The sequence below is a fragment of the Antechinus flavipes genome, chromosome 2, assembly GCF_016432865.1.
Source record: "Antechinus flavipes isolate AdamAnt ecotype Samford, QLD, Australia chromosome 2, AdamAnt_v2, whole genome shotgun sequence".
NCBI classification, from domain to species: Eukaryota; Metazoa; Chordata; class Mammalia; order Dasyuromorphia; family Dasyuridae; genus Antechinus; species Antechinus flavipes.
Window position 1 is genome coordinate 620661693 of NC_067399.1, and position 25513 is coordinate 620687205.

The 25513-nt window shown below is 40.1% G+C and overlaps 1 protein-coding gene across 1 annotated transcript in view; it reads left to right on the top strand.

The window, feature by feature from the left end:
• The window catches only part of ANTXRL (ANTXR like), an 89510-nt gene extending 65749 nt beyond the window's left edge, over positions 1–23761 (top strand). Inside the window, exon 18 of the mRNA XM_051981911.1 lies at positions 20013–23761. Within this exon, the coding sequence (XP_051837871.1) occupies positions 20013–20249 (237 nt within the window). The 3' untranslated portion in view covers positions 20250–23761. The remainder of the gene's footprint in view (positions 1–20012) is intronic.
• The last annotated feature ends 1752 nt before the right edge of the window (positions 23762–25513 follow it).

Below are 25513 nucleotides of genomic sequence, written 5' to 3' on the forward strand. Positions count from 1 at the left end.
TATTTTCCCATCTACATTCACAGGAATACCCATTAAATATCTATTCAAGGCCTAATGATTAAGTGCCTCTCTACACTGTACAACTACCCACATTTAAGACTTAAAAGATGTACAATAGGTTCTACTCTTCATGGATAGGAGCCTCCTGAGAATTCTCCTCAAAACAAAATCACAAAAAGAGCTGCCTTTCCTCTACTATGAAAAAAAGTTTAGGCTACTTGAAATTTCCCTTTTTAAAGGTGTTTTTTTAATTTAAAAAAATGCTAATAACTTTGTTGAGGTTGTTGGCATTGTATGGCTTCTAACATGTAGAGGAGAGGATTTTGTGGATAGAATGGGATCCGTGAGAATAGCAAGATTGAGAAAATGTTTTGGGGGAAAAAGGGTCTTTTTATTCTGGATTATATAACAAATCATGCAAAGAAATCTGACAATATCTATGGTTGGTGTGACACGCTGACTCATCAGTGTGATTCATGCTATATTTCCAAATCCATTCCTTGTCATTTCATATGACCCTTGTTTCCATTCTTTAACATGGGGGAAATAATCATTGAAAGGCAGTATGGTATAATGGGTAGAGAACCAATCTTGAAGTTAGTAAGACCTGGATTCAAGTTTAACTTCTGACACATACAGGCTATGTGACCTTTGGCAACTCTCAAAATTCAAAGAAGGTGGCAACCTTCACTGGGATGTCCCTATAGTGATCAAATCACAGATATGGTAAAAATTAATAAATAACCAACAGATGCTGGGTGTTTTTTTTTAGGTACCTAAAGAAATGCCAACTTTTAGGAACCACAGACAGCCCATCCAGGGCAACAAATAGGGACTTTACTCCCTGTGTTTTGTTATATCCAGATATTCTTAAATACTAGCTCTCCTACTCTCAGAAACCTCTGCCCATTTTTGATAGTTGCGCAACTCTGGGACCAAGCAATACAAATGTAAACTCTGTTCTGCTGACAGCTTCCAAATACTTAAGGAGATCTCCTTTTGTCCCTTCATTCACAGAACCTCTCTTCTTTAGTTTCTCCAAACAAACTTTCTCTGTTCTGGCCATGAATCCTGTTTGCCTTACTTTGGATTACTATTGATTGTCTTTCCTAAAATAGGCACGGTATTCCAGATGTGATTTGATCAGGGTGGAGTAGAGTGAGACTCACAAATCCTTTGTTGTGGACATTGCGATATTTTGCACTACTATTTTGGATCGTCATGTCACACTATTGACTCCCATTAAACTTGTGCTCATTGCCTCTCTCTACTTTGTAAGCTCCGTGTGAGTAAGGATAGTTTCATTCTTTGTACTTGGATCTCCAGTGCAGTGTCTGTTACATAGATGGCACTTCATGAATATTGATTAAATTGGTCACCCCATATATTAGCTGTCCCTCTGCGTCATTTTCTAATTAAATTTATCTAACTCATCGATTGAGTTGGTCCTCGGATTCAGATTTTTATCAAAAATAGAAAATGGAGGGAAATAAAATCATTTGTCTACTGTAATTGGCAAAGCCAAAATGGCAGATTGTACTAAACCAGGCTCTGCGCAAAATGGTTTTTGAGGTTTAGAGGTGGTTTCAGAGTGGTTCTTTAAGAAAGGTCTTGATTGGATCCATTTGCAAGACCTATTCCTCTTATGATGTTTGAGGGGGTTTGGTGAGTAGAAGAACTGATGGGGCAGATTGTTGTGAAGAGAGATGGGACCAGTGGAATGTGAAGAGCATTCATGAGGCAAGAGAAGATGTGGGCCTCAGCATTTCCTGAAACCCTAATTAAATCAAGTTTCTGAGGAGACTAATCATTAGCCTTGTCTTTGAAGGGGTCTGTGGTCAGAATACCAGCTATACCCAGTTCCAGCCTCAAGGGTCAGACAGTGAGGGACTATGGGGAAGAAACAGACACCATCCCCTGGCCACCATCATTTTAAATCAAGTAGTAATTTGTGGGATATTTTATCTGTACCTCCTGACCAGCAGAGCAGTAAACAGATGTCTTGTCCAGAATCCTCTTGTTCATGAACAAAGGCAGATAAAGCCTAGATGGTCTTAGGTGAGGCTGTTGCAACCCTTGCTTGTGGACTTTCTAAACAGAGATAATCCAGCAGCCATTGTAACATCTTAAATGTGTGTGTGTGTGTGTGTGTGAGTGTGTGTGTATATAGATATTTTATATCTATATATATTATATATAGATATATATCTATTTTTATATATGCAAGAGATTTTTTGCTGGAAAAAGTTTCATCATAATTCTGCAATTCAGATTTTACCGTAAAAGGGGAGATGATGCCAGAATTGAAGACAAGATGCTCATTAAAGGCAGAGAATGGGACAATCTGAAGCAATGCAGTGGCTGAAATGCTGGATTTGGAGCCAGAGGTCTTGTTTCATAGTCACTTGTGTGAATTTGAGCAAGTCACTCGTGCTCTCTGGTCATCAATTTCCTCATCTATAAAATGACAGGGCTAGACAAAGTGACTTCTGAGAAGAGCTTTTCCCACTCTATATCTACAGTCCTAGGAAGTGAACTCTTATCTCAGTGTTTTGTCAGTTGGTTTTCTTAGAGAGATACTGTGCTGGAGGGTTAGTCTCCCAGAATAAGCTCAGGATCTAGTATCTAATCAGTTAGGAAGTTATTCCTTTACACTTTATGAAAGAGTTTTTAAGATCTTTTAATAAGAAAAGGCTGAGATTACTGAAGGGAAGATGAGCAAGTTTGTTTCCATATGAGCAAGACAAAATTTTGATTTCAGGAGACTTGCATGCACTTGTACCATGGTTACAGTTGGATTGCTGTTCAGTCATTTCCTTCTTCAGCTCATTTTACAAATGGAGAAACTGAGGCAAACTATGAAGTGACTTGCTGAGGGTCACACAGCTAATAAGTGGCTGAGGCTGGACTCCAGGGTCAGCCCTTAGCCACTGTGTCATCTAGCTGCCTTACAGTGGAATTGATATTCCTTTTCTGAAAGTCATCCCCACTTTTAGTATTGCCTCTACTAAGATCCTACTCTGATGAGGTGGTCACCTCAAAGACTGTCAGTTATAAACCCTGACAGCTTCTATCTCCTGAAAATACCTTGAATGTGAGCCTGCTGATGGATGATATGTCTACCATCCAAAGACCCACCTGACTGAGTTTGAAGTTCATCACCAAAATGTCTTCAGGTTGATGTATTGTTTATCTATAGCAACTCTCAACTATAGAATCAGAGAAATGGGTTCTTTGTCAGGTGTGAAGGGAGTATCCACATTGATGAAATCATAGACCACTAGACTATTGAAGCAGTTATCTGATGCACTGACCATAAGTACTAAAGATATCAGCCTTGGACACCCATTTCTCAGAAGTTAAAATCCTTCTTGACTTATCTTTGGGCCATTTATAATAAATATCCTATTTAGTAATTCTTCCAAAAAAGTAGTAGCATCCAGAGTCCCCCTTACCTGCAGGCTCTCACAAAACTACCTTAGATTCTAGTTGCTTTGTGAGTCAGAATCCTCTGTAAACTATAGCTCTCAAGAGCCCTAATGACATATTTATATTTGGAATAAAGCAAAAGCATTGAATGAAGTAGCTTATCAACCACGCATAAGAACATTCCTTCCACAGGCCTTGAGTTCTGTCTCATACCAAAATATATATATTTTGTGAGAAAAGTGAACTTGCACAGGGATCAGAAGTGGATCCCAAGCCCACTTAATGAATGCTATTTGAATGGAAAGAAATTCCATGCCATAAATGGTGATAATCTTATTAGCCTTCACCTTATTAACCGGCAGGATGACCTTCTCATCTTTTAAATAAAAAAGCAAAACAGAAAAGATAGAAGTAACTTGGAAAAAATGGAAATATAACTTTGTCCCTTCTTCTCCTATAACAGTGATAATTTGTTTATAAACTTCTCCTTTTTCTCTTTTTTGGCCAAGAGTGTTCACAATCTGAAGTGTAAAAGAAGTTCAGAAAGCTAAATCATTTTTAAAATTTGGTGTTGAGCTGAGCAAGAAAGAGGCAGTGCCTCCAAAATGCTTGTTTAGTTGCTTGTTTCAGCAAATCCATTGATTTCTGCACTTCAGCACATAATATCACAGGAAATTCTGAAAGGCTTGGTTGACCAAAAACCTCAGCTAAAAAAAGACCACATTTTTTTTCAGCAGAACTGGTCTTGTTTACTTAAAGTTTTTATAAAATGAAAATCTCCCCTTTAGCCCTTTCCCTCCTCCAACTTCTGGAGGCAGTTGGTTTGCCCAAGACCTGTCAATGAGACCTAGCTTCTCCATTCAAATCCCCCTACACACCCCAAAGTTGGAGCATTGACCTTCTTTTAAAAATAATTTAGATTCTGTTGTAGCATCATGGTGGACAAAAAGATGATTAAATTTGAAGTTGGAGAACCTAAGCTCAAATCTTATTTCTATTTGCTCACTGTATGGCCTCAGTTCTCTGGGGTTTATCTCTGTGATAGAACTACATCAGATTTGTAGTATGGTGTGATGGGAATTTCTGCCTTAGCAGACAAAGACCCAAGTTTAAATCTTGGCTGAGCCAACTTACTTTCTGTATGACCTTGGATAAATAAATCACTAAGCCTCTTCAAACCTCAATTTCTCCATGCAAAAAGTAAGGGAGCTGGATTGGACAGCCTCTCACTTTGTTTTAAGTAACTGCTTACTGGAGAAGGCATTAAAACAGAGGCAGGGGACAGCTAGTATTGATGGCATTTCATAGTTTGACCCCAATCTCTCTCTCTCTCTCTCTCTCTCTCTCTCTCTCTCTCTCTCTCTCTCTCTCTCTCTCTCTTCTCTCTCTCTCTCTCCTACCTCATTTTCTCCTCTAGTCTTTCATAAACACTGCAGTTCTTGTTAGTTCTCACACATGGCCCACATGCTGCCATCTTGGTAATTATAGTCATGCTATTCCCACTCACTGCAACCCTCATCCCAGTGCCCATGTCAGAAGTCAGCTCCTATCTAAAAAAATAAGGGTTCTATGAATATTTATTGAGTCAGTGTTTGGCCCCTGCCCTGCCATGAGGGCAAATCACTCAACTTTTCTGAGCCTTAGTTCACCTAACTAGAAAATGAATAATAATGTAACCCTATGCTGCTTCTTCACTGGGTTGTAATGTTGGATAATGAGAAACATCTGAACAACGATTAGCTCTACAATAGAATGATATATAACTGTAGTGTTTTGATTATGGCAACAAAAATAGATTTTGAAGATGTTTCTCATCTTGAAGAGAAAGACCATGAAAATGGAACCCCAGAGAGAAAGGGAGAAAGTGTGGCCATTTGTAACCAGAAAGAGTCCAAGAAAATTCACTTCCAGGGGAGGCTTCAGCAATTGTATTTAAATAGATACCATGATGAGACATATACAATTTATAGATGTTTTTCTGAAGTTTCCAAAAGTCATCAGAGAGTTCCCTGTGTAGCCATACCCCTTTCTTTTGATCTCTCCTTTTTGTTCTTTTTCATTTTCATTATCTATGTTTTTATAGTTAAGAATTTCATTTTTAAGAACCTCTAATTCCTAGTGAACTGCATTATCTTTTATAGTCTCTGACCATAATACTATACTTTTTATAATTCGTGCTTAATAAATGTTCGTCAAGAGACTGACTGAATTCTAGGATGAGTGTCTATTTTTTGTCAAGTGATCCATTTTCTTACCATTGCAAATATGAAAATACCTTCTTCCAAGGTTATTATCATTTCTACATTGCCAAATAAAATTACTTTTCCTGTTTGGTGAGAATTAATTTCTCTGTCTTCAGTAAAATAAAACTGTTAATAAAAGGCATATATCTTTTTTTTTAAAACTTGCAAGAAGAAGCAGTAGAAGTGAAGAAAAGTTAAAACAAAGGAGGTTAATAAATTGAAAGCCATATTGGTGCTTTATCCTAAGTAATCTATTCTACTTGAAAGTATCAGAATAGAACTGAGTACCAAGCCATCCTATCTAATCAAGATGTCGGCCACTTGACTTGATAGAATGTGTGGTATTCAGAGGGAAAGGCCAAAGTGAAGCAAATATAGAAGCTCTTTCCAGACTTTCATGACCCTTCTGTCCCATGGGAGGGAGGGAAGGAGGAGGAGAAAAAAAAGGGGAGGAAAAAGAAGGGGGGAGGGAAAGAGAAAGAGAGAGAGACAGAGACAGAGACAGAGACAGAGACACAGTGACAGAGAAATAAAGAGAAGAGTCAGAGACAAAGAACATAATTCTCCCTCTCGAATTATAGCGAATCATAAAGAGAAAAGGAAAAAAGAAGATTAGTTTTGGGTTCCTGTCCCTTGCTCTCCAGAACTCTGTGGTTCAGTGTCTGTGACCCCATCAGAAATCTGCCCAGATTCCCATGGAAGCCAAGTTCCCTGCTTTTAGAAACCCTGGAACATGTGCTTAACATTGCACTACATTATTGGGGTATTTTGCTCTCTCAGCTTCAGAACAGGAGCGATGTGGTCAAATTCTCTACTAATCAAAGATCTTTTACAGAATTCTAACTGTAGAGAATAGATCACTGACCTGCAGTGCCCAGGGTCCTCCGGTTTCTGTTTGTGGGAAGCTAAGTGTTGCTCTATAAGCTCAGCTCCTCTGAAGGCTGAGACTTGAGCTGCCCCTCAGCACAAACCAGGACATTCTGGACATGGGAGAAGGAGTGAGTTTGAAGATTAGCCCAAGACTAGCATGACTGGACTGTGGAGGACTTGTAGGATGGACTCAGGTTGTAAAGAGATTTAAATTCTTTCCAGACAACTTTGATCTGATCTCTGTTTTCAGAAGAGGGACAAGAAAGGCTGAAGAGGGAAGATGGACCCAGTTTGTGAAGATCTTTAAACACCAGAGGAATTTATATTTGATCCCCATTTTACAGATAAAGAAGGTTAAAGGAGTTGACAAAGAAGTCAAGTTGTATTTCAGAGAAATATGTGAAGGGCAGCTCAAAATCTATGGTCTTATGAAATACTGAATATTAAAGTCTGAATGTAGAGGATCATTAAAGGGAGTTTTGGTTTGGGTTTTAGACTGTTAGCTTTGAAAACAAATTGAAGTAGAAAACAAGACTCCGCTGCTTTTCCCATCAGTTTTACAAAGCCAACTGGAAAATCTGGGATGACTAAAATATAGACTCTAAGAAAGATAAGCCAACCATCAATCACAGTGCTATAAGAAGCATCCAAAAGTAAATATAGCCCCTGGAAACCGTGCACCCAATTTCTCTGAGCAGCACATTGCAGCCTTCACCCCAGCCCCAAGGGAAGGAGTGATGGAAACAAGCCCAGGGGAACGTGCTCATTTTCAGTCCTGATGCTGCCAGGTACCCAGGGCCATTCCAGAGAAAGCAGAGATAGCGTTGATGAGCCATGTTATGGCAAGAGGGAAGTTGGTGTCGAGCTCGGCAGCACGGGCAGATTTCTGGCAAATGTGGATCTGCAGCCGTCTTATCCCAGTTCTAGGACTGGTGAATGGAGGGTGACTGCATTTGGAACCAGGACCAGTGTTTGGTTCTTGTGGAGAGGCAGCAAAGGATTTAGTGAGTCTTGTATTAAAAGTGAGGATTGCTCACAGAGTTCTCCAGGGATTAAGGATTTTATGAGTAGACTAGACGGCTGTACTTTAGAGAGCCTCAAGGGCACATATACACACATAAAACAGATGATAAACCTAGACAGAACTCAACTTATATTATTTACACAGTAAGGGTAGCATATCTAAAGAAATAAAATAAAAATGAAAAAACCCAGAACTCAGTCTTCTTATCTACAAAATGGGATGCATCAAGTCAAGCCAATAAGCATTTATTAAGAGCTTACTGTATACCAGGCATTGTACTAGATGCTGGGAATTATTAAAGTATTAGGCTGGCATCAAGAAGATCTGAGTTCAAACCCTGCCTCTGAAACTTACTTGGCGGGTGACAAGTGATTTGCTCAATGTCTGTTTCTTCATTTATAAAATAGGGGTGGGAAAGAGAATTTGATTAGTTTCTAAGGTCTCTTTTAACTAAGTCTGTGATTAATGTCTATATTATTGACAAAAGTTCTTCTTTTTAAATGTTTTCAGAATATGGAATGGAATAATAATTCTTAGGCTGTTTTATTCTGAAGAAAAGCAATTTCCTATCTTCTGTCTCTGAAGGAGTCTTTCTGATTAAAAAAGAAGAAGCAGAACTATAGACAGCAACCACAGTGAGATGATATTATGTTCCATTTTTATAACACTGCATGGTTCTCAGAACATTTTTACTGAGGTGATACCATTTGTACCCCACAGCCTCACTTGTCTAGAATCCCCTTAGATATAGGGAGGAGGAATAATTAATCATTATTCATTGGTTTAGAGCTGGATAGAGGACATAAAGTCCAACCCCCACACTTTACAGCTATGGAAACTGAGATACAGAAAAGGTAAACTTGCCCAACTATATCCTTCAGTAAAAGAAGTAGAAAATTTGACAAGAAATTGCTTTGCTTCAGAATAAACCATTCTAATGGGATTTTTTTTTCTATTTTATATTCTGAAAACATTTAAAAATAAAAGTTATAATCAGTAATGTAGATCATAAATCACAGACTGGAAGGACCCTTAAGAGCCATGTAACCAAGTATATAAGTATGGGAGGTGGGATTCTCCTGATGCTACATCCAGGATTCTGACCACCAAACCACCTGCCTCTCAATCCAGATCTTTCTAATGCAGGGGCACGGCTACACAGTCTCAGACTCTTGTACAAAGAATCAAAAAAGGTCAAGTTATGCTGGCCACAGTCTTGAGAAGAGATTTGTTTTTTTTTTATTTTTTATGTTAGCTTTTATATTTTCTTTTTTTTTCCAAGTAAAGGGAGCAAAGTTTATTATAATTGTAATGCCAATTGAAGCGATCTAAATTCCAAGAGATTTCAGCAAAGAAACCAAAGCAAAGAGACAAATTTATTCAGTTCTTCCCATTTTATGGACTGGGGGTAGAACGAAGGAGTGGTCTCTGGAATTTGGTTATCACTGACCAACAGATTATTCATCTTAGTCAGTAATGAACGGAGGAATGGTCTATTCACTATTGTCTCAGGAGTCTGATTTGTGGGATTATTGAAGCTGGATAGCTTTTTTATTTTCAAAATATATTCAAAGATAGTTTTCCACATTCACTCTTGCAAAACCTTTGTGTTCCAAATTTTTTCTTGCTTCCTTCCCTCCACCCCCTTTGCTAGACAGTAAGTAATCTAGTGTATGTTAAATGTGTACATTTCTTTGAGAAGAGATTTCAAGCCACTTCAGTCTCTTGGCTCAGCCCAACCCAGATCCCTGCTGGGTCAAGGGTTCTTAACATGTCTCTTCTATAAGCCAGCTACCTCTTCTCAGAATATTGTTTTGTGGTTTACGTTTCTTATTTGAGGAAATGTTGAATTTCAGTGGGAAGATGTAATTCTTTTTCCCCTCCAAGTTCATGGCCCTGCTGGAATCTATCTACAATTCCCAGGTTAAGAATAGTAATTAATCAGAGAATCTGGGGTTTGATGTTCTCAGACCGAAGCTATTATCAAGGGGCTAGGTCAAGAGAGAGCAAAGTAGGATGTGGGATTTTCAACACTTGTGCTTAAGAAGCCAGTTGGGGGAATGAAATGACAGGGGATGACCGAGAGTGGAAAGTCAATATAGGAAAAGAAAAAAATGACATGACTCTGTGGGGTGCCCTGCTCCCGGGGAGTTGGATGGGGAGGAGTGGCAGGGGTGCCTGGGACAGTCTGGCAGAGGGATTTCTTAGGGGAAATCATAATGAAACCAAAGAGAATTGGAGATGGACAGAGCAGCTGTTGTTGGACTAAAAGCTGAGCTGGCTCTTGTTAGTCATGAGGAATTGGCAATTGGCATGATCTGGCGAGAGATGTCATTGTTCTCTCTGTGGAACAGGGGGAAGAGAACAGACTCTAAAGTCAGGAAATTTGGTGTCAAATCCTGCTTCTGACCTTCTGCCTGTGGCACCTTCCTAGAGCCTCAGTTTCCCCATCTGAAAAACAAAGGAGTTAAAAAAAAGTTGGCCCCTGAGATCCCTTCCAGCTGGAAATCGCACTTTCACTTGGGTTTAAATGCTTGGTGGGAAGGTTTTGGTTGTATATCCAACATAGAAGGAAAAGAGCAATGCTCTTTGAATCCTGTCTGAAGCAACTAGATATCCCAGTAGACCAACAGTCCTGGGCTTGTAGTCTGGACAAATCACAAGTCAGTTTTCCAAACCACAAAATGGAGATAATAATGCTAGTTTTTCAGCATGGTCGTGATGAGGAAATAAAATATTTGCGAAACAATTAGCACAATGTCTGGCATAAAGTCTATGTTTAATAAATGCTCACTGTCTTCCCATTGAAGCAATATGGCTGTCTTTTAATATGAGCTATTTTAAATGGAAAGCACCTAAAATATGGGGGAATGTGACTTCTTAGAGATTAGTTTAACCACAAACATTCCCCCAAACCTAGGAAGTTTCCCATTCAAGTCCAAAGAAAGGGAAATAAAGATATTGAAGAACTGAAAGAAACCTGGAATTCCCTCTTCCTTATTTAATAGGTAAGATTAAATTATTTGTTGGGTGCTCCCTGGGAAGAAAATACAAGAAAACTACTTTTCACTAGAAACATATGATAAAAAACGCAAATATTATAACTGTGTGGGCAAACATGAGCACACACTATGCATGTTCACATGTATGTATACATATATGTGTGTGCATGTATGTGGATATATAGATATAGATGACATTGTAGTATTATAGAAAACACAATGTGTTTGGAATTGGAGGACCCTGGCTTCAAACTCAAAACTAGTGGAAACTATCCACTGGCAATCCAAGATGAATGATTGCTTCTGAGTAATATTGGGAAGAGAAGCAACTGATGTAGCAGGTCAGGAGCTGGCATTAGAACCAGGAAGATTTCCACCTCTCTGTGACTCCTAAAATAAATAAATTTTATATATATATATATATATATATATATATATATATATATATATATTTGCTGAGGCAATTGGGGTTAAGTGACTTGCCCAGGGTCCCATAGCTAGGAAGTGTTAAGTGTCTGAGACCAGGTTTGAACTCAGGTCCTCCTGACTTCAGGGCTGGTGCTCTATCCCCTGTGCCCCTAACGTATAATTTAACCCCTCCAGACTATTGTCTAAGTTACAGAGGAGCAGATCTGCATTTGTAGGGAATAGTCTCAATATGATGTTCCTCATACCAATGAAATTGTATGTCCAGTAAATAATAAAGGGTGAAGAAGAGGAATTTATTGTTCTGTCGTTTTTCAGTCATGTTATTCTATATACATTATATATGTGTGTGTATTTATATGTATGTACATGTATGAAATTATATATTGTGTGTCTGTGATATATACATATATAAAATATATACATATATATAAGCATAATACATACATACATTTAAATAAGTGACAGAGAGCAGAGGGTTAGCAATCAGGGGATTCAGGAAAATCCTCTTTAATGGCAGGTCACTTAAACTAACCCTTGAAGGGAATTCACAGTTCCAAGAGGCAGAGATAAGGAGATAAGTTTGAGGTCTAGGAGACAGCCTGGGCCAAAATCCAGAGGGAATAGATGGAATGTTCTCTATGTTTGGGGAATAGTAAATAGGGCAGTTTTGCTGGAGGTCAAGTGAGTAATGGGGAGTGATGGTAATCAACTTGGAAAGCAAGACTGGAGCCAGATCAGGAAGGGCTTTAAAGTGCTTTATATTAGAGACAGCATAAAGCTCCAGAAGCTTCTTGAGTCTGGACTGTATTCTCTCCTTCTTTGACTTTTTAGAATCCTTAGCTTCCTTCAAGGTTTAGCTCAGATCCCGTATCCTATAGGAATTCTTTCTTCTTCCACATTTGCTAAACCTCTCTCTTTCTTCCAGTTTTCTTACATTTACCTGTCTTTGCTTTATCTCCTCAGTAGAATGTGATTTCCTTGAGGGCAGGGCATTTTGTTTTTGTTTCTTTTTTTTTTAATCCAGCAGAGTGCCTTGCACAAAAACAAAAAGTTAATAAATGCTTACTGAGTTCACCTTTTGTTGGATTGATATACAGTAGTTACCTCTCTTCATATCTTTTTTTTAATCCATGAGTTGAGTTTTTGGATTGCTTTCTTTTTTACTGGTTTGGTTTATCCCATGTAGATTAGCCTCGGTTTAAAAATACCTGATTTTCGTTGGTGCAGGGGATAGAGCACCAGCCCTGAAGTCAGGAGGACCTGAGTCAAATCTGGCCTCAGACACTTAACACTTTCTAGTTGTGTGATCTTGGGCAAGCTGCTTAATTCCAGTTGCCTCAAAAAAAAAAAAAAAATCTAATGCTTACACCTGAGAAAGCTTGCTTCATGAATATTTACCTAGAATTCAGCTTTGTCATCAAGACATTGTTAAATGGTTCACCTTCTCTTCCAAGAGTCAGCACCGTTCTGTATGCAGCTGGCTCAGTTAGAGTTCAGAAGCCAGGCCGGATGAGGGAGCCCAGTGTGTGGCCTTTAAAACCCCTTGTTAGTCTGAGATTCAGAATGGTAGAAGGAGCTACCAGCAGCCTCGGGTTGCTATAACTGAAGGAAAAGCCATTTGGACAGTCAGCTATGGAGCATGAGTGTATGTGGGGCTTGGTGCTGTTCTGCAGATGGAGAGGAAGCAGAATTAGGAGGAAGGGCCAGAGCCAGCACACAGAAGGAGTGAACTTGAAATCTGCCCAGAGATTCTGTTGTACCTGGCAAGCTCCAGAAAGGATGGCTTTCTTTGGCACCAAACATATATCCAAGCAAATATCCAGGTATTTTGCCCATCATTGGTGGCTGCTGCTAACTGAGGTTCTTCTAAACACATTTGAGATCATCCCTGCTTTATGTGGGGCTACCTCCTAGCCCCGTGACTGATTTATGGAGAGGTAAGAACTGATAGAATGGAACAATAGGAAAGTCTCTCCTAGATATAGAATTGGAAACTTGCTGAACCAATCAGTGTGAGGGAATGTAAATGCGAATTCTGCATGATCTCGCAGCAGCCAGAGGTAGTAAGGATGGATTGTACATCAGCCAGACATAGGGTGAGAGTAAGTCCCACTTCAGTCAGTTAATCAAGAAGCGTTTATTAGGAGCCTATTATGTGTCAGGCCTGTGTAAAGTGCTAGGAATACAAAAACAAAAATCAAATAGACTGAGCCTCAGGGAACTTAAGTTCTGTCATATGCTTAAGATAGAAGTGTGAAGGATTCTAGAGAGCAAGAAGAAAAAAGCAGAAACTGGCAAGTTCTAGGCGGGAAAAGTATTCTGTAGTAGTGAGCTATGATGTGCTTTTGTCCAAATGATCTCTCGGGGATCCTCAATTCTTCTATCTATAAAGAGAGAGACCTAAAGGTCTCTTCCAATTCTCAATATGTAATCCATTGATTTTTCTTTTATTTTTTCTTTTATTTTTTTTCCCCTGAGGCAATTGGGGTTAAGTGACTTGCCCACGGTCACAGCCAGGAAGCGTTAAGTGTCTGAGGTCAGATTTGAACTCAGGTCCTCCTGAATTCAATCCATTGATTTTTCTATCATGACTCTCCCTTTTTCCTTTCTTCCATTATTTGAGGGAAAATTCCCATTGAATTTCTCGATATGTCATCTGTTAAGCTAACCTAAAAAGGGATTTTTGAGATCATCCAGTCCAGTACCTTCATTTTACAGTTGGAGAAACTGAGGACAACTTGCCTAAGATCAAGAGGTAGAAGTGACAGAACTGAGATCCAAATTCAAATGCTTTGATTCTACAATTCTTCACTTTTCCCACTGCTGGAAAGTTCCTATTTACTAAACAAGTTAATGTTGAGCTGTCCTTAGTTTCTTATCATGGAATTGCTTTAAATAGTAAGCTAACTCCAGAGGGCATTTAAAAGAGGAAACATTAGATAGATATAAATCTTCACTACTGTGTAAAATAAGATACCAACAAGATGCCTCCCTAATCACATCCTACCAAAGTACATCTTCAGGGAGTCAGGCAAGAGAAAAGGCCTCCTTTTTCTAGGGCTCTTTTCCCAATCTTAAACCTTGTTTACAGCTTAGAAGAGTAACATGAGAAGTTGTCAGAACCAAAAGAAATGCTCCCCAGGTTGCCAGGAGAGCCAGTGTGTACCTAAAAGCTCAGAGGTGTCTTGGACCTCTCTGTGGACAAAGAACGCAGGGAAGAGGTTTAACAAGGATCCAGTCATTTCAGGGGCCTGTCCTGGCTCGCCACAGCTCGCTTGGTTGCAGGGCTTTTCTGAAAGGGCTCGAGTCAGTCAGTTCCTCAGGGGTGCTAGCTCCCCCAGACAAGGAAGGCAGGACCTGGGGAGACAGTGGGATCTCAGTTTGGGGTCTTTGCATGGTCAGGATGAGCTGCGACCTTGGATCGGTGCTTTCTCTGAGGGAGGGAGAAAGACTGTGTGTGGTTGTTGGCAGAGGGAGTGAGTTTTAAACTGGCTTTGTCACTTATTTGTCGGCATCCTTCAGAAAATCATGACCCTCTGCAGCTAGGAGATACAGTGGTGGTTGTTTGTCCAACCCTGATGTCAGGGAGGTGATACCATGACCTGCAAGTGAATTGGAGTTAAGTGAGGGAGGGCTGTGCAAGGTCATCTGCCTTAATTTCCCCCCAGAGCCATCTGGGTCCAATGGCCAGATATAGAGCAGGATGACTGGAGATGGCCCTGGATGCAGTGGGAAACCTTGACCTTGTTAAGATAAGTCTTTAACAAGTCTGTGTGACTGAGACAATGCCCATTCAGTGGTTTAAAAAAAAGTGGAAGGACAAAAATACTTAGAAATAGGAAGTTCTGAGTTCAAATTCGTTCCTGGACACTGGCTTGTGACCTTGGCAAATCATTTAACAACTCAGCCTCAGTTTCCCCAGCTGTACAAAAGGGATAATAATAGTATCTAGCACATCTGGTAGTTTATAGTGGCAAGTTTAGTGAGTCTCCTATTAAGTTCTGTGACTCCAGAAGGCCTGTCCCCACACCCCCAGTACCTGCTGGTTTGAATTTGAAATTCCTTTAATGAGAGAAAGTCTCTTTTGGGGCACCATTACACGAGTTAATGTTCCTGGAGAACTTACATGGTGGCTTAATTTACACAAGAAAATGATCCAATCTAACCCAGAAAACATGTATTAAGTGCCTACTACTATAACTACAAGGTGTTAAGGCAGGAGAAGAGGAGGAGAAGAATTCTAGATAAAGTCCAGATATGAGAGAAAAAAAATATCTTCCCTTTGAAAGAGATAAACCTAAGTAAGGAGGACCTGAGTTCAAATCCGGCCTCAGACACATAACACTTTCTGGCTATGGGACCCTGGGCAAGAAAAAAAGAAAGAAAGAAAGAAAGAAAGAAAGAAAGAAAGAAAGAAAGAAAGAAAGAAAGAAAGAAAGAAAGGAAGGAAGGAAGGAAGGAAGGAAGGAAGGAAGGAAGGAAGGAAGGAAGGAAGGAAGGAAGGAAGGAAGGAAGGAAGGAAGGAAGGAAGGAAAAGGGAGGGAAGGAGGAAGGGAAGGAAGGAAGGAAGGAAGGAAGGAAGGAAGGAAGGAAGGAAGGAAGGAAGGAAGGAAGAAAAATAAACCTGGTATTGGTGAGAATTAGGACAAACAAAGCAAACCGCAGGGCTGTGGGTTGCCCTGCTACAAATGTTCATCCTTCAGACCAATAACATCAAATTTGAGTGGCTTTGTCACTTATTTGGGCGTCCTTCAGAAAATCAGAACCCTTGCACATGAATTGGAGTTGAGTGAGCCAGAGCTGCAAAGTCATTAACCTCACTCTCTCCTCTGGAGTACAGGGCAGGTCAGAAGTCAAAATGACTGGCAATGGCCCTGGTGGCTGGCACTGGGGGACTTTAGCCTTTATAATTAAGGTCTTTCCCAGGTCTCAGGTTATCTGACACCATGTCCCTTCATTTGAAGGAAGCTGGGACACCTGCAAGACTCTCATACCTTATTTGCCTAGTAGTGCCCAGGCCCTTCCCTTTCCGTGATAGCTCATTTAATTTTAGCTTCCTTCTCTTTATGCTAGGAAATGCTAAGGATGCCCTTGAGTCCTTGTACCTGAACTAAAGAGCTAGACTGGAGCCAGAGCTAACAATAGTTGGCCTGACTCCTGACCCCTCCCCTGCCCCAATTCCTGGCAGCAATTATGGAGTCATTAAGAGGACCGCCTCTGTGCAGTTAGACAGAATCAGAATTATGAATATTTTTAGAATTTTATTGAATCTTTGATAGAACAGAGAATCAGAATTACTTAAAGCTTCATTTATCCTTTGAAATCATATTGTCATTTTCCAGATAGGGAAACTGAGACCAACTACATTTGTGACTTCATTAATTCAATAAGCATTTATTAAATTCTTATTAGGTTTCAGGCATTATGAGAGAAGCCAAGCATACAGAGACAAAACCAAAAGTCCCTGGCTCCAAGGAGCTTTTAATAGCTAGCATTTTATATTCTGCAAAGTGCTTTACATATATTATCTCATCTGATACAATAATCCTGGAGTTAGGTGCTATTATTATTCCCAATTTACAGATGTGGAAATTGGGGCTGAGAGAGGTCAATTACTTACCAGAGTTACACAGTTTGCAAGAATATGAGGCAGAATCCAAATTCAAGCCTTCTTGACTCTACTTCCACACAAATCGGCCTTAATAAATCTTAATGTAATCTATTTACCATGTTTAACATATATTGGATTGCTTGTCATCTAGGGGAAGGGGTCAAAGGAAGGGGAGATTGGAACACAAGGTTTTGCAAGGGTCATTGTTGAAAAATTATCCTTGCATATGTTTTGAAAATAAAAGGCTTCAATAAATTTTTTTAAAATAAATCTTAATGTATTGAAAAAGTTACAAAATAAATTTTAAACAAGTTCACAAACTCTAGCTTAAGAATCCCATTCTAAGGAGACACAACATACTCTCATCCAAGTACATAAAGGATGCATATAAAATAAACATATAATGGATGAACAGGGGGAGGCACTAACAACAGAGCAATTAGGAAAGGCTTCTTGAAGGAAATCCCACTTGAGCTGAGAGGAAGAGTTCTGTTGGGCTTAAGATGATTATGATACATCTAGGTAGAGGCTTCCAAATGGCACCTTGTGATTCAGACTCAAGCTCGGGGGTGTAGGAGTCTCTTGTGCAGAGGTAAAGGAGAGAATTCTAAGAGGGAGGGAACTATATGTACAATGGTGTCGTTTAGGTGGGCCATTTTATCTAGAAGATAGAGTACGTGAGGGGAGTGGTGTGAAATGTCTGCAAAAAACGTGCAAAGAACAAAATATTGTGAAGGGCTTTTAATGTCCAACCCATGAGCTACTCTTTTATCCCAGTAGTAATAGGGAGCCATTGAGGCTTTTTGAGCAAAAGACTGACCACGATTTTTCTGAGTCATAGTCCATAGGAACCATTTGACTCCTCAGTCAAACTCCCGCCTTACAAGGGAGAGCTAATTCCTCTCAGAGACCAGCTCCTTTAAGTCTCCTGGGTTGGAAACTCGAGTGACTAGCGGCAGAGGTTTAGTTTTTTGGGTTTTTCCTCCGAGTGTGGTTTGGGTTAGAGTTGGAGACTGTCTGACACTTGAATAGAGAATGTGCTACTTAGTCGTTTTGTTACCACAGAGGAAATAGAGCAGCGTAATAACTGTTTATTCCTTGTTCTGACACTGGCCGCAGTCTGGAGCGAAGAGCTATGATTCCCAGAGCATGGCTTGAAGGTCAAATGCAGAGGCCACTGGAGATGTCTTCCCTTTCTGTGTGCATCCTCTGCCTTCCCTCTCCCACCCCCAAACTCTATGTAGGAAAACCAGGAGAGGGCCTGCTGCCGCTGGCCTTCTCTCCGTGATTGCTGAGAGCAAACAGGCGTCCCCCGGTCACTGCACAGAGACCCTGAGGATTGTTTCTAGGACTGAGAAGCCAGGGGGCACCTTTTCTCCCCAGCAGGTGTAGAGCCCATTTCTCAGAGCCGGAGCAGAAGAAGAAAAGGTGTGATTTCTGCCCCGTGGGCCCAAGGGAACACTCAGGTGGGACCAGCCGCTGTTCAAGGCTAAGCTAAGGCAAGGCCTAATATTTCTGGGTTCCTGCACTGGACTTCAGCTGCCTTTTTTTATGAGCATAATGAATAGTTCTCAGAGATGTAACAAGAAAAAAAGAAAAACCATTTATGGAAGCAAGTTTGTAGTCGAAGAAATCCAGACTCTCTCCAGTGGTTCTCAAACTTTTGTTCTCAGTATCTTCATGTTGTTAAAAAACTATCGAGGATCTGATCCCATGGGTTCACATGGGTTATATTTATAGCTATTTACTATATTAGAAATAAAAAATAATTTTGAATTTGTAGACCCTCTGAAAGGGTTTCAGAGACCCCAACAATTCTTTGGACTACACTTTGAGAACCACTGGCTACTTAATATGAAACCTTAGGAGGAATCAACAAGGTATCTTCATTTCAGAGTCTGGGCCTGCCACGGGACAAGCTGCCATGGGACAAGCTGTGGAGGCAGAAGGGAGGGAGTTAGGAATGGGAGGAGCCCAGCAGGGAATCAGACTTTGGAAAGATGATGGTAGCTGGCCCTAGCCATCAGCAGCAGGTCATTCTTGTGTTTTCCAGTAGCAATCCCAGAGCTTTTATTTGAAAATGGGGACCTGGCTGATTCAGACAGGTAGAGCCGTGGTCTCCAAGAGTCCGGCAATCAGGCCACTGGTGTAATCCTGACCCAGAGAGGAGAGGTCTCATATGGGAGGGAGGCAGGCTCTTCTATTGCTTAGGTCCTCACTCTGGGATTAACTTCCATTTACTCTGGATTTATCTTTTATGTACGTAATTGTCAGAAGCTAGTTATGTGCCTCGGTTTCCTCACCTGTAAAATTTAGATAATAATAGTTTCTATATTCCATGATTGTTGTGAGAATCAAATGACATCATGATAAAGCTCTCCACAGAAAATCTGGCACATAATAGGTGCTATATAAATGTTATTATTGTCTGCATCACCCCCCCCCATTTTCCTTGAAAGAGAGGGATCTAATACTAATTAACATTTACATTAACATTTTAAAGTTTGCAGAGCACTTTGCAGATATCTCAAGTAAGCCTGGAGGATAGATGTTATTTTTATCCCCATTTTACAGATGAAGAAACTGAGGCAATGAACAGTTAAGTGATTTGTTATAAGTGTCTGAGGCTAGACTTGAATTCAGGTCTTCCTGATTCCCATCCAGGGCTGCCTGTAAAGTTACCTTTGTGAGTACCTTCAGTGCTTAGCATAGTGCCTGGCGCAGAGTAAGCATTCAATCAATGCTTCATACACAGAAGTCATTCATATCAATCAGGGCTACACCTGGGATCCACAGGCCCCTAATGGATCCATAGGTCAGAGTCTCTAGCAGGGTATTCATGAACTTGGATGGAAAAAACATGCCATCTTTTATTTTCACCAATTTCTTATTAAAATTTAACATCTCCTCCAATTACTCAAAAACTTTAATGGGAAAAGGAAAACATAGGCTCCATGATACCAAAAAAGACTAAAACTCTCTGGAACAAATATATATTCATCAAATTTAGGGGGCTTTTTTCTTTCTTTCCTTCTTTGGAGACAATTAAGTGATTTGCCCAGTAAGTGTCTGAGGCTGGATTTTAATTCTTGTGCTCTTGACTTCAGAGCGGGTGCTCTTGGTTTATGATTATATTTCTCTCTAGATAGATAGATAGATATAAATATAGATATATGTAAATATATATCCATATGTGGAACCTCCTGCATGAGATCGCATCATGTGATAAAACAGCCAGAACCTTTTTTGCGATTGCTCTTGCCTCATCCAGGAAAACTGGGCCCACAGATTGGGAATAGTTCCCGTACTGGAGTAGTTCCAGTATGATACTCATATTCCCACTGTATCCGTGACTAATTCCTGATTTATTTTCATTAACTATTGATTTTTTCTCTCCCCAACAGGGAAGGTGCATCAACTTCACCCGAGTGAAATCCGATGGCAAACCAACTGCCTTCAAACAGCCCCCCAGACCACCCCCCAGTCATGAGAGCGTCCCCCTCAACAACGCCCCCAGGGGCCCTCCTCCCCCCACAGCATCTCTTCAGCCTCCCTCCAGGCAGCTGCCTCCTGTTCCCCCTCCTGCACGGCTGCCCCCAGGACCCCCACCATCCCGCCCACCCCCTCAGCCTGACTTTTAAAACTCCAGAGGAACCAAGATTGAACAAAACCAAGTTCTTTGCTGAATTCAATGTATTTATTGAGTCTTGGTTTACAGTTGAAAAACATTGGAATTTGTTGCTGGTCAGCAAAAAAAAAAATACATGTGTCAATTTACTATATGAAATATTTTTATATATCACATATAGTGAGTGGATTTATCAGTAGATAAATCCAGGTATCTGCCTTGATGTATATGTGGGTACTTAGGTCCCTATCTATATACCCAATTAATGTATATACCTGGATTGGTCATCCATTCCTAATGTTTCCTCATTACTCACAATTCCAGGATAAGAGCATTAAGAAATTAAAAGAAGACAGACATTTCCTCAGAAGGGTCAGAAAAACTCTTTGGGCTGTGAACTTTCTTCTTCACACAAAGAGAATTCTTCTCTCCCCAAACATTTCAAGTCAATCCCATTGACCGACCCTTCTTCATTATTCCACATGCCCCGTTTCGACTGACATGATCAAGAATTCTCCATATGGTATGGGGCAGCGTGCCCCCTTGTAGGGTGAATTGGACGGCATTGCTTCTGCCCTCTCCCCATTTATAGAGAGATTCATTCAGATGATCTAAACCACATCCACGCTTTCCACTTTGATCCAATCACAGTCATTTTCAGTTCCACTGAAAAAAGAAAGAAGCAAGCCTTTTCCTTAATTTTTGCCATTGGTCATCTTCAAAGAAAGCAGGCTTTCTGGGAAAGGATAGTTCTATCTCAGAGCACACCACCCTCATCGGTGTGCATGTGTGTAGGGGGGAGTGTGCCTGGTGTTGCCCCATGCATACAAATATACCAAGATTTCCTGACGTGGGATTATGCGAAGTAACTCAAGGGTATTCCAGGAAGGGAAAACTACAATGAGCTGCGTCCTATCGTCCCGAACGAATCTTGATAAGTTAAACTTCCTAGTCTCGTATATTATATTTATACCATATCAGAAGGAGTTTCTCTGCAGGGCAAAGTACAAATCTGAATGTGTTTGGTTTTGTTTTTATGTGTGTGTTTTTAGGCAGTATTGTTTGTTTTAGTTGTAGAAATTATAATGATCTCCCCATGTTTTCTGTTTTTTTTTACATTTTGCTGGTATGGTATGTATATAATGTACATGCACGTGCTATTGGCAGGGGCATCTAGGACAAACCAACTTCATGTCTTCAAGTAACCTTGTCTGTGAGTCATTATTTCCAATGGAAATCCCCACTTGCAGCACAATAATCCATCCTTACTCCAGCTTCTTCGCGCTTTCTCTTCTTTCCTCTCTCCTGATCACCACTATTATTTTCTTCCACATCCAAAGAGCAAGGCTTGGCTAAATGGGATTGACTCCTTGTCCATTTGCTTCAAAGGAAATAATATTTGTAAAGCACACATAGTCGGCACTTGATAAATGCTTGGTCCCTTCCCACTAACTACTTCAACACTCAACCAAAAGCTGCACTGATTGGCTTCCTTTCCCTTCCCTTCTTCCTTTCCTCACCTTTTCCTGCAGAGTTACATAAGTCCAATCTTCCTACCAACCTGCCTCCCAGTCTTGTGAGAATTATATTCCTTTAAAGGAGGGCTTGCATGTACAGGGTCCCTTAGAGAAAAGGTGCTAACTAAATGCAAAGTAATAGAACAGTAATAACAGGGCTGAGGGATTGCAGATGGTGAACTTCATAAAGATGATTGCCTCCATGTTGCTGGATACCTGAAGTTGGAAGGGAGAAAAGGGAAAGAATCTAAACAGAACCCCAAGATGTTGGAGCAACTTGGTTATTATTCATTGTTTCATGATCCATGGTACGGTGGAAAGGCATTGGTTGTGGAGATTCCCTTCTGGTACTTACTATCTTTGTGACCCTGGGGAAGAAGAACTCTTTGGTTCTCAGTTCCTTCATCTGTAAAAGGAGTGAGGGGCCTAGATGGCTTCTGAGATCCCCTCCGGGTCCTAGATCTATGTTCCTATCAACTACCCACCCTGTACAACTTCTTTGCCTTTAATTTGCCTAATCAGAGGTATTTCACTCCAGCTTCTTAAAGTTATGACCTTGCATTACTTTTACAGCCAGAATCTCCCTTGGTTTCTTCAAGGGACCAATCACGGGATTCATGCTGGCTCAGAATTTTTAGTCCACTCTCAAAGTTGTCTGGACAAATAAGAAGTTTGTTTTAAAGTACATCCGAAGTTGAATGTGTCTGAAGCCCTTTCAGAATGAGGACTGGGTTTTTCAGGTTCACATCAATATAAATGTTCTCCACAGACCTCACATCCAATGACAATCACAGAGGCAGCTAGGTTAGACTAACAGGTAAAGCCCCAGCTGCTGGACCTGGCTGGGATCTCTCGATCTTGCCTCGTGATCCCAATATAGCACTCTTCTGAGTTTTGGTTTCTTCTTCTCAAAATGGAGGGGAGCCACAGTGTCCACTCCCAAGGCTCTAGAAGAGTCAGTTGGTAGAACAATGTGAGCTTTAACGTTCCAAAACATCCCTTGCCCATATTCAGAGCATTTGCTAGTGGGTAGTGGGGCACGAATGTATTTTTCATGAGGGGAGCTCCCCACCTGAATGGCAATGAACCTACCTGGTGGGTTCTGGTAACAGACTATAATCCATTCCCGTGGCATTTGCACTGTCTTAAAAAGAAAAGAAAAGAAAAACTGTCCCTATGCCTTATTTCCTATTATTCTTCATAGAATGTGATCCCTAACTTTGGAGTTTTGGGGGGTTGGTTTTGGTTTTTTTATAAAAAGCAACCCCTCCCCTTTCTGTAAATATTGATAATTTTTTTTACATGGAGGAACAGAGCAATTTTGCTTTACTGCTGGACAGTTAGAGTAATTTATTACAAGGGGCTTACGGTGGATGGCTTACAGGTGGCTCAGCATATCATGCATGCAGGCAAAATCCAGTATAGTCCAAAGTGACATGTTCCAGGTCCTCCACAGTTATGGGAAAGGCATGGGGGATGGGGAAGACCGTGATATGTTCTAGTATTCTTAGCTTATATCAGTTTATGCTTATGAGTAATGCCTAACACAGTAGAAATAGAAAATCCAGAAGATCCATTCATTTAATGCTTGAAAAAGATAGCTAGGAAAGCTTGGTCTTTTAAGGGATAAGGGGGAAATTTTATTGTGTGGGTCATTTCAAAAAAGGAGTATAAATTCTAAAGATAAGAAAGAATGAGAATGGGATGTTGAACATTAAAAGAAAAGAGCTGTTTGAAAAGTTTTGGACTTGTCAGAGGGAATAGAAAGTGATTTACAGAATGTGATTGGTATGAAAGGAAAAATAAATGTACTGCTTTCTGAAATTAACTGTTTCCACATTAGAATTGTGTAACCATTGAATGTGATGTGTGTCTGCCATTCATTTCTGTGAAACTCTGCGGCAACAGGACCACAATTAAATGTGGGAAAGTGTATCTGAAATCCAATATTGCAATGTAACATATTCTTACTGATTAAAATCCAGCAATAAACCTGTTTAACAATTAATTCCTGGAATTCTTTATTTATTTTTTAAAATTACATTGGAATGGAAATAAAATATAATATTTATCATTCTGGACCTCAGAAACAGGAATTGAGCCTTAACAGAGAAGTATAAGAGAAACCAGGCTAAAAAATGACAGCAAAACAAATTTTCACTTGTTCTTATTGCTTTTGCAATTGTTAAAGTAGAACAGAGAAACTACAGACAAATGTTTTTTATGTGATTCAGGGTTATTTCTCATCCCACCTCCATTTTTTCTCATCAGACCAGGAATCAGTCTGTGGATAGATTTTTAGGGGATCTTGGAAGTTGAATAGGAAAAAAAAAACAATTAAAAAATTTTTTCACTATCCTCTAGCTGAAATTAAACATTTCTCTCAATTATGATGTTTTAAAAAGTTTCTTGTGAGAAGAGGTTCATAGATGTTACCCAACTACCATTTTTCTACCTGGTTTGGGAAATAGAGTAATTTTTTTTAAATAAATCAAATCCCTAAACTAATGTTTTGTGCTCAAGTTTGATGAAAGCCAAATTTTTATGATAAAAAGATCATTTAACAGATCATTAAATGTTTTTACATCTTCTAAGACATCCTTTAAAAATCTTATACATCAATACATATATGCATCATATGTTTTCCACCGAGGGTCATCAATTGGCTACTTGAGTGACTTCTTTCCCATTGTCCTTGGTGTCATATGTCATTCATCACTAGCTGGTCACTTCTTTAGTGACCTACTGCCATATTGGATCACCTTTCTGGGTGAGTCGGTATCCCCAAGCTATTAGTCCTAATTGTGGATCTCCATAGTTACGGTAGAATGATTCTCTGGAGTACATGGTTCTTTGGACTGGCTGTGTGGCTGTAGAAGATTTTCTTCAAAGGAATAAGTGTAGCCAACATGCTTCTGTCTAATTTCAAAGTATGTTTTTTTGTTTGTTTGTTTGTTTTCCTGAGGCAATTGGGATTAAGTGACTTGCCCAGGGTCACACAGCTAGGAGGTGTTAAATGTCTGAGACCAGATTCGAACTCAGATCCTCTTGACTTCAGGGTTGGTGCTCTATAACCTCTCAGTTTTGATTTTTTATTTTTCTATAGCCCTCTGCCTCTGCTTTAGGCTAAGGGCAAAGGATATAGACCAGATGCTTGAATTGGCTTGGAGTCATTTATCCTTGATGTAGTGTTGATGGAGCATCATAAACAAGACAAGGAATTCCTACCTTATCCAAGAGACATCTAAACTAAATTCTCATTAGTAGAGATAATGTGGATCCAAGGCAATTCCTGAGCTACCCACAGTTTTTCTTATTAAACTTCTCGTATATGTTTTGTTTACTCATCTGGGCTGCAAATTCCCTCAAATCAAGAACCATTTCTTACACTTCTTGCCTCCCAGAGCACCTCCCCATAGTCTTGCACATAGTAAGCATCCATTAGTTGTTCATTGAATGAATAAAGGTGACCCCTCTCCACCCCCACCTGAGGTATCTGTCTTCTTCAGATTTTCATTCTCACTTCTTCCAGTTCAGCAGGATTTGGGATAGACGTAGTCTTCAATCATAGACCCAGACTTAGCCTGGGAATGTTATAAACGCTCAACTGCATAATCATTTTGGGGATCTGGGACATCTGGTGCTACGACCACAGAAACCACAGTATTAGCAGTCACTATGGAAACCTGCAGAAACATTGAGTTGCATCATAGTCTACTAGAAGGATGGTCAACTAGATGTGTTTCTGAGTGGGAGAATA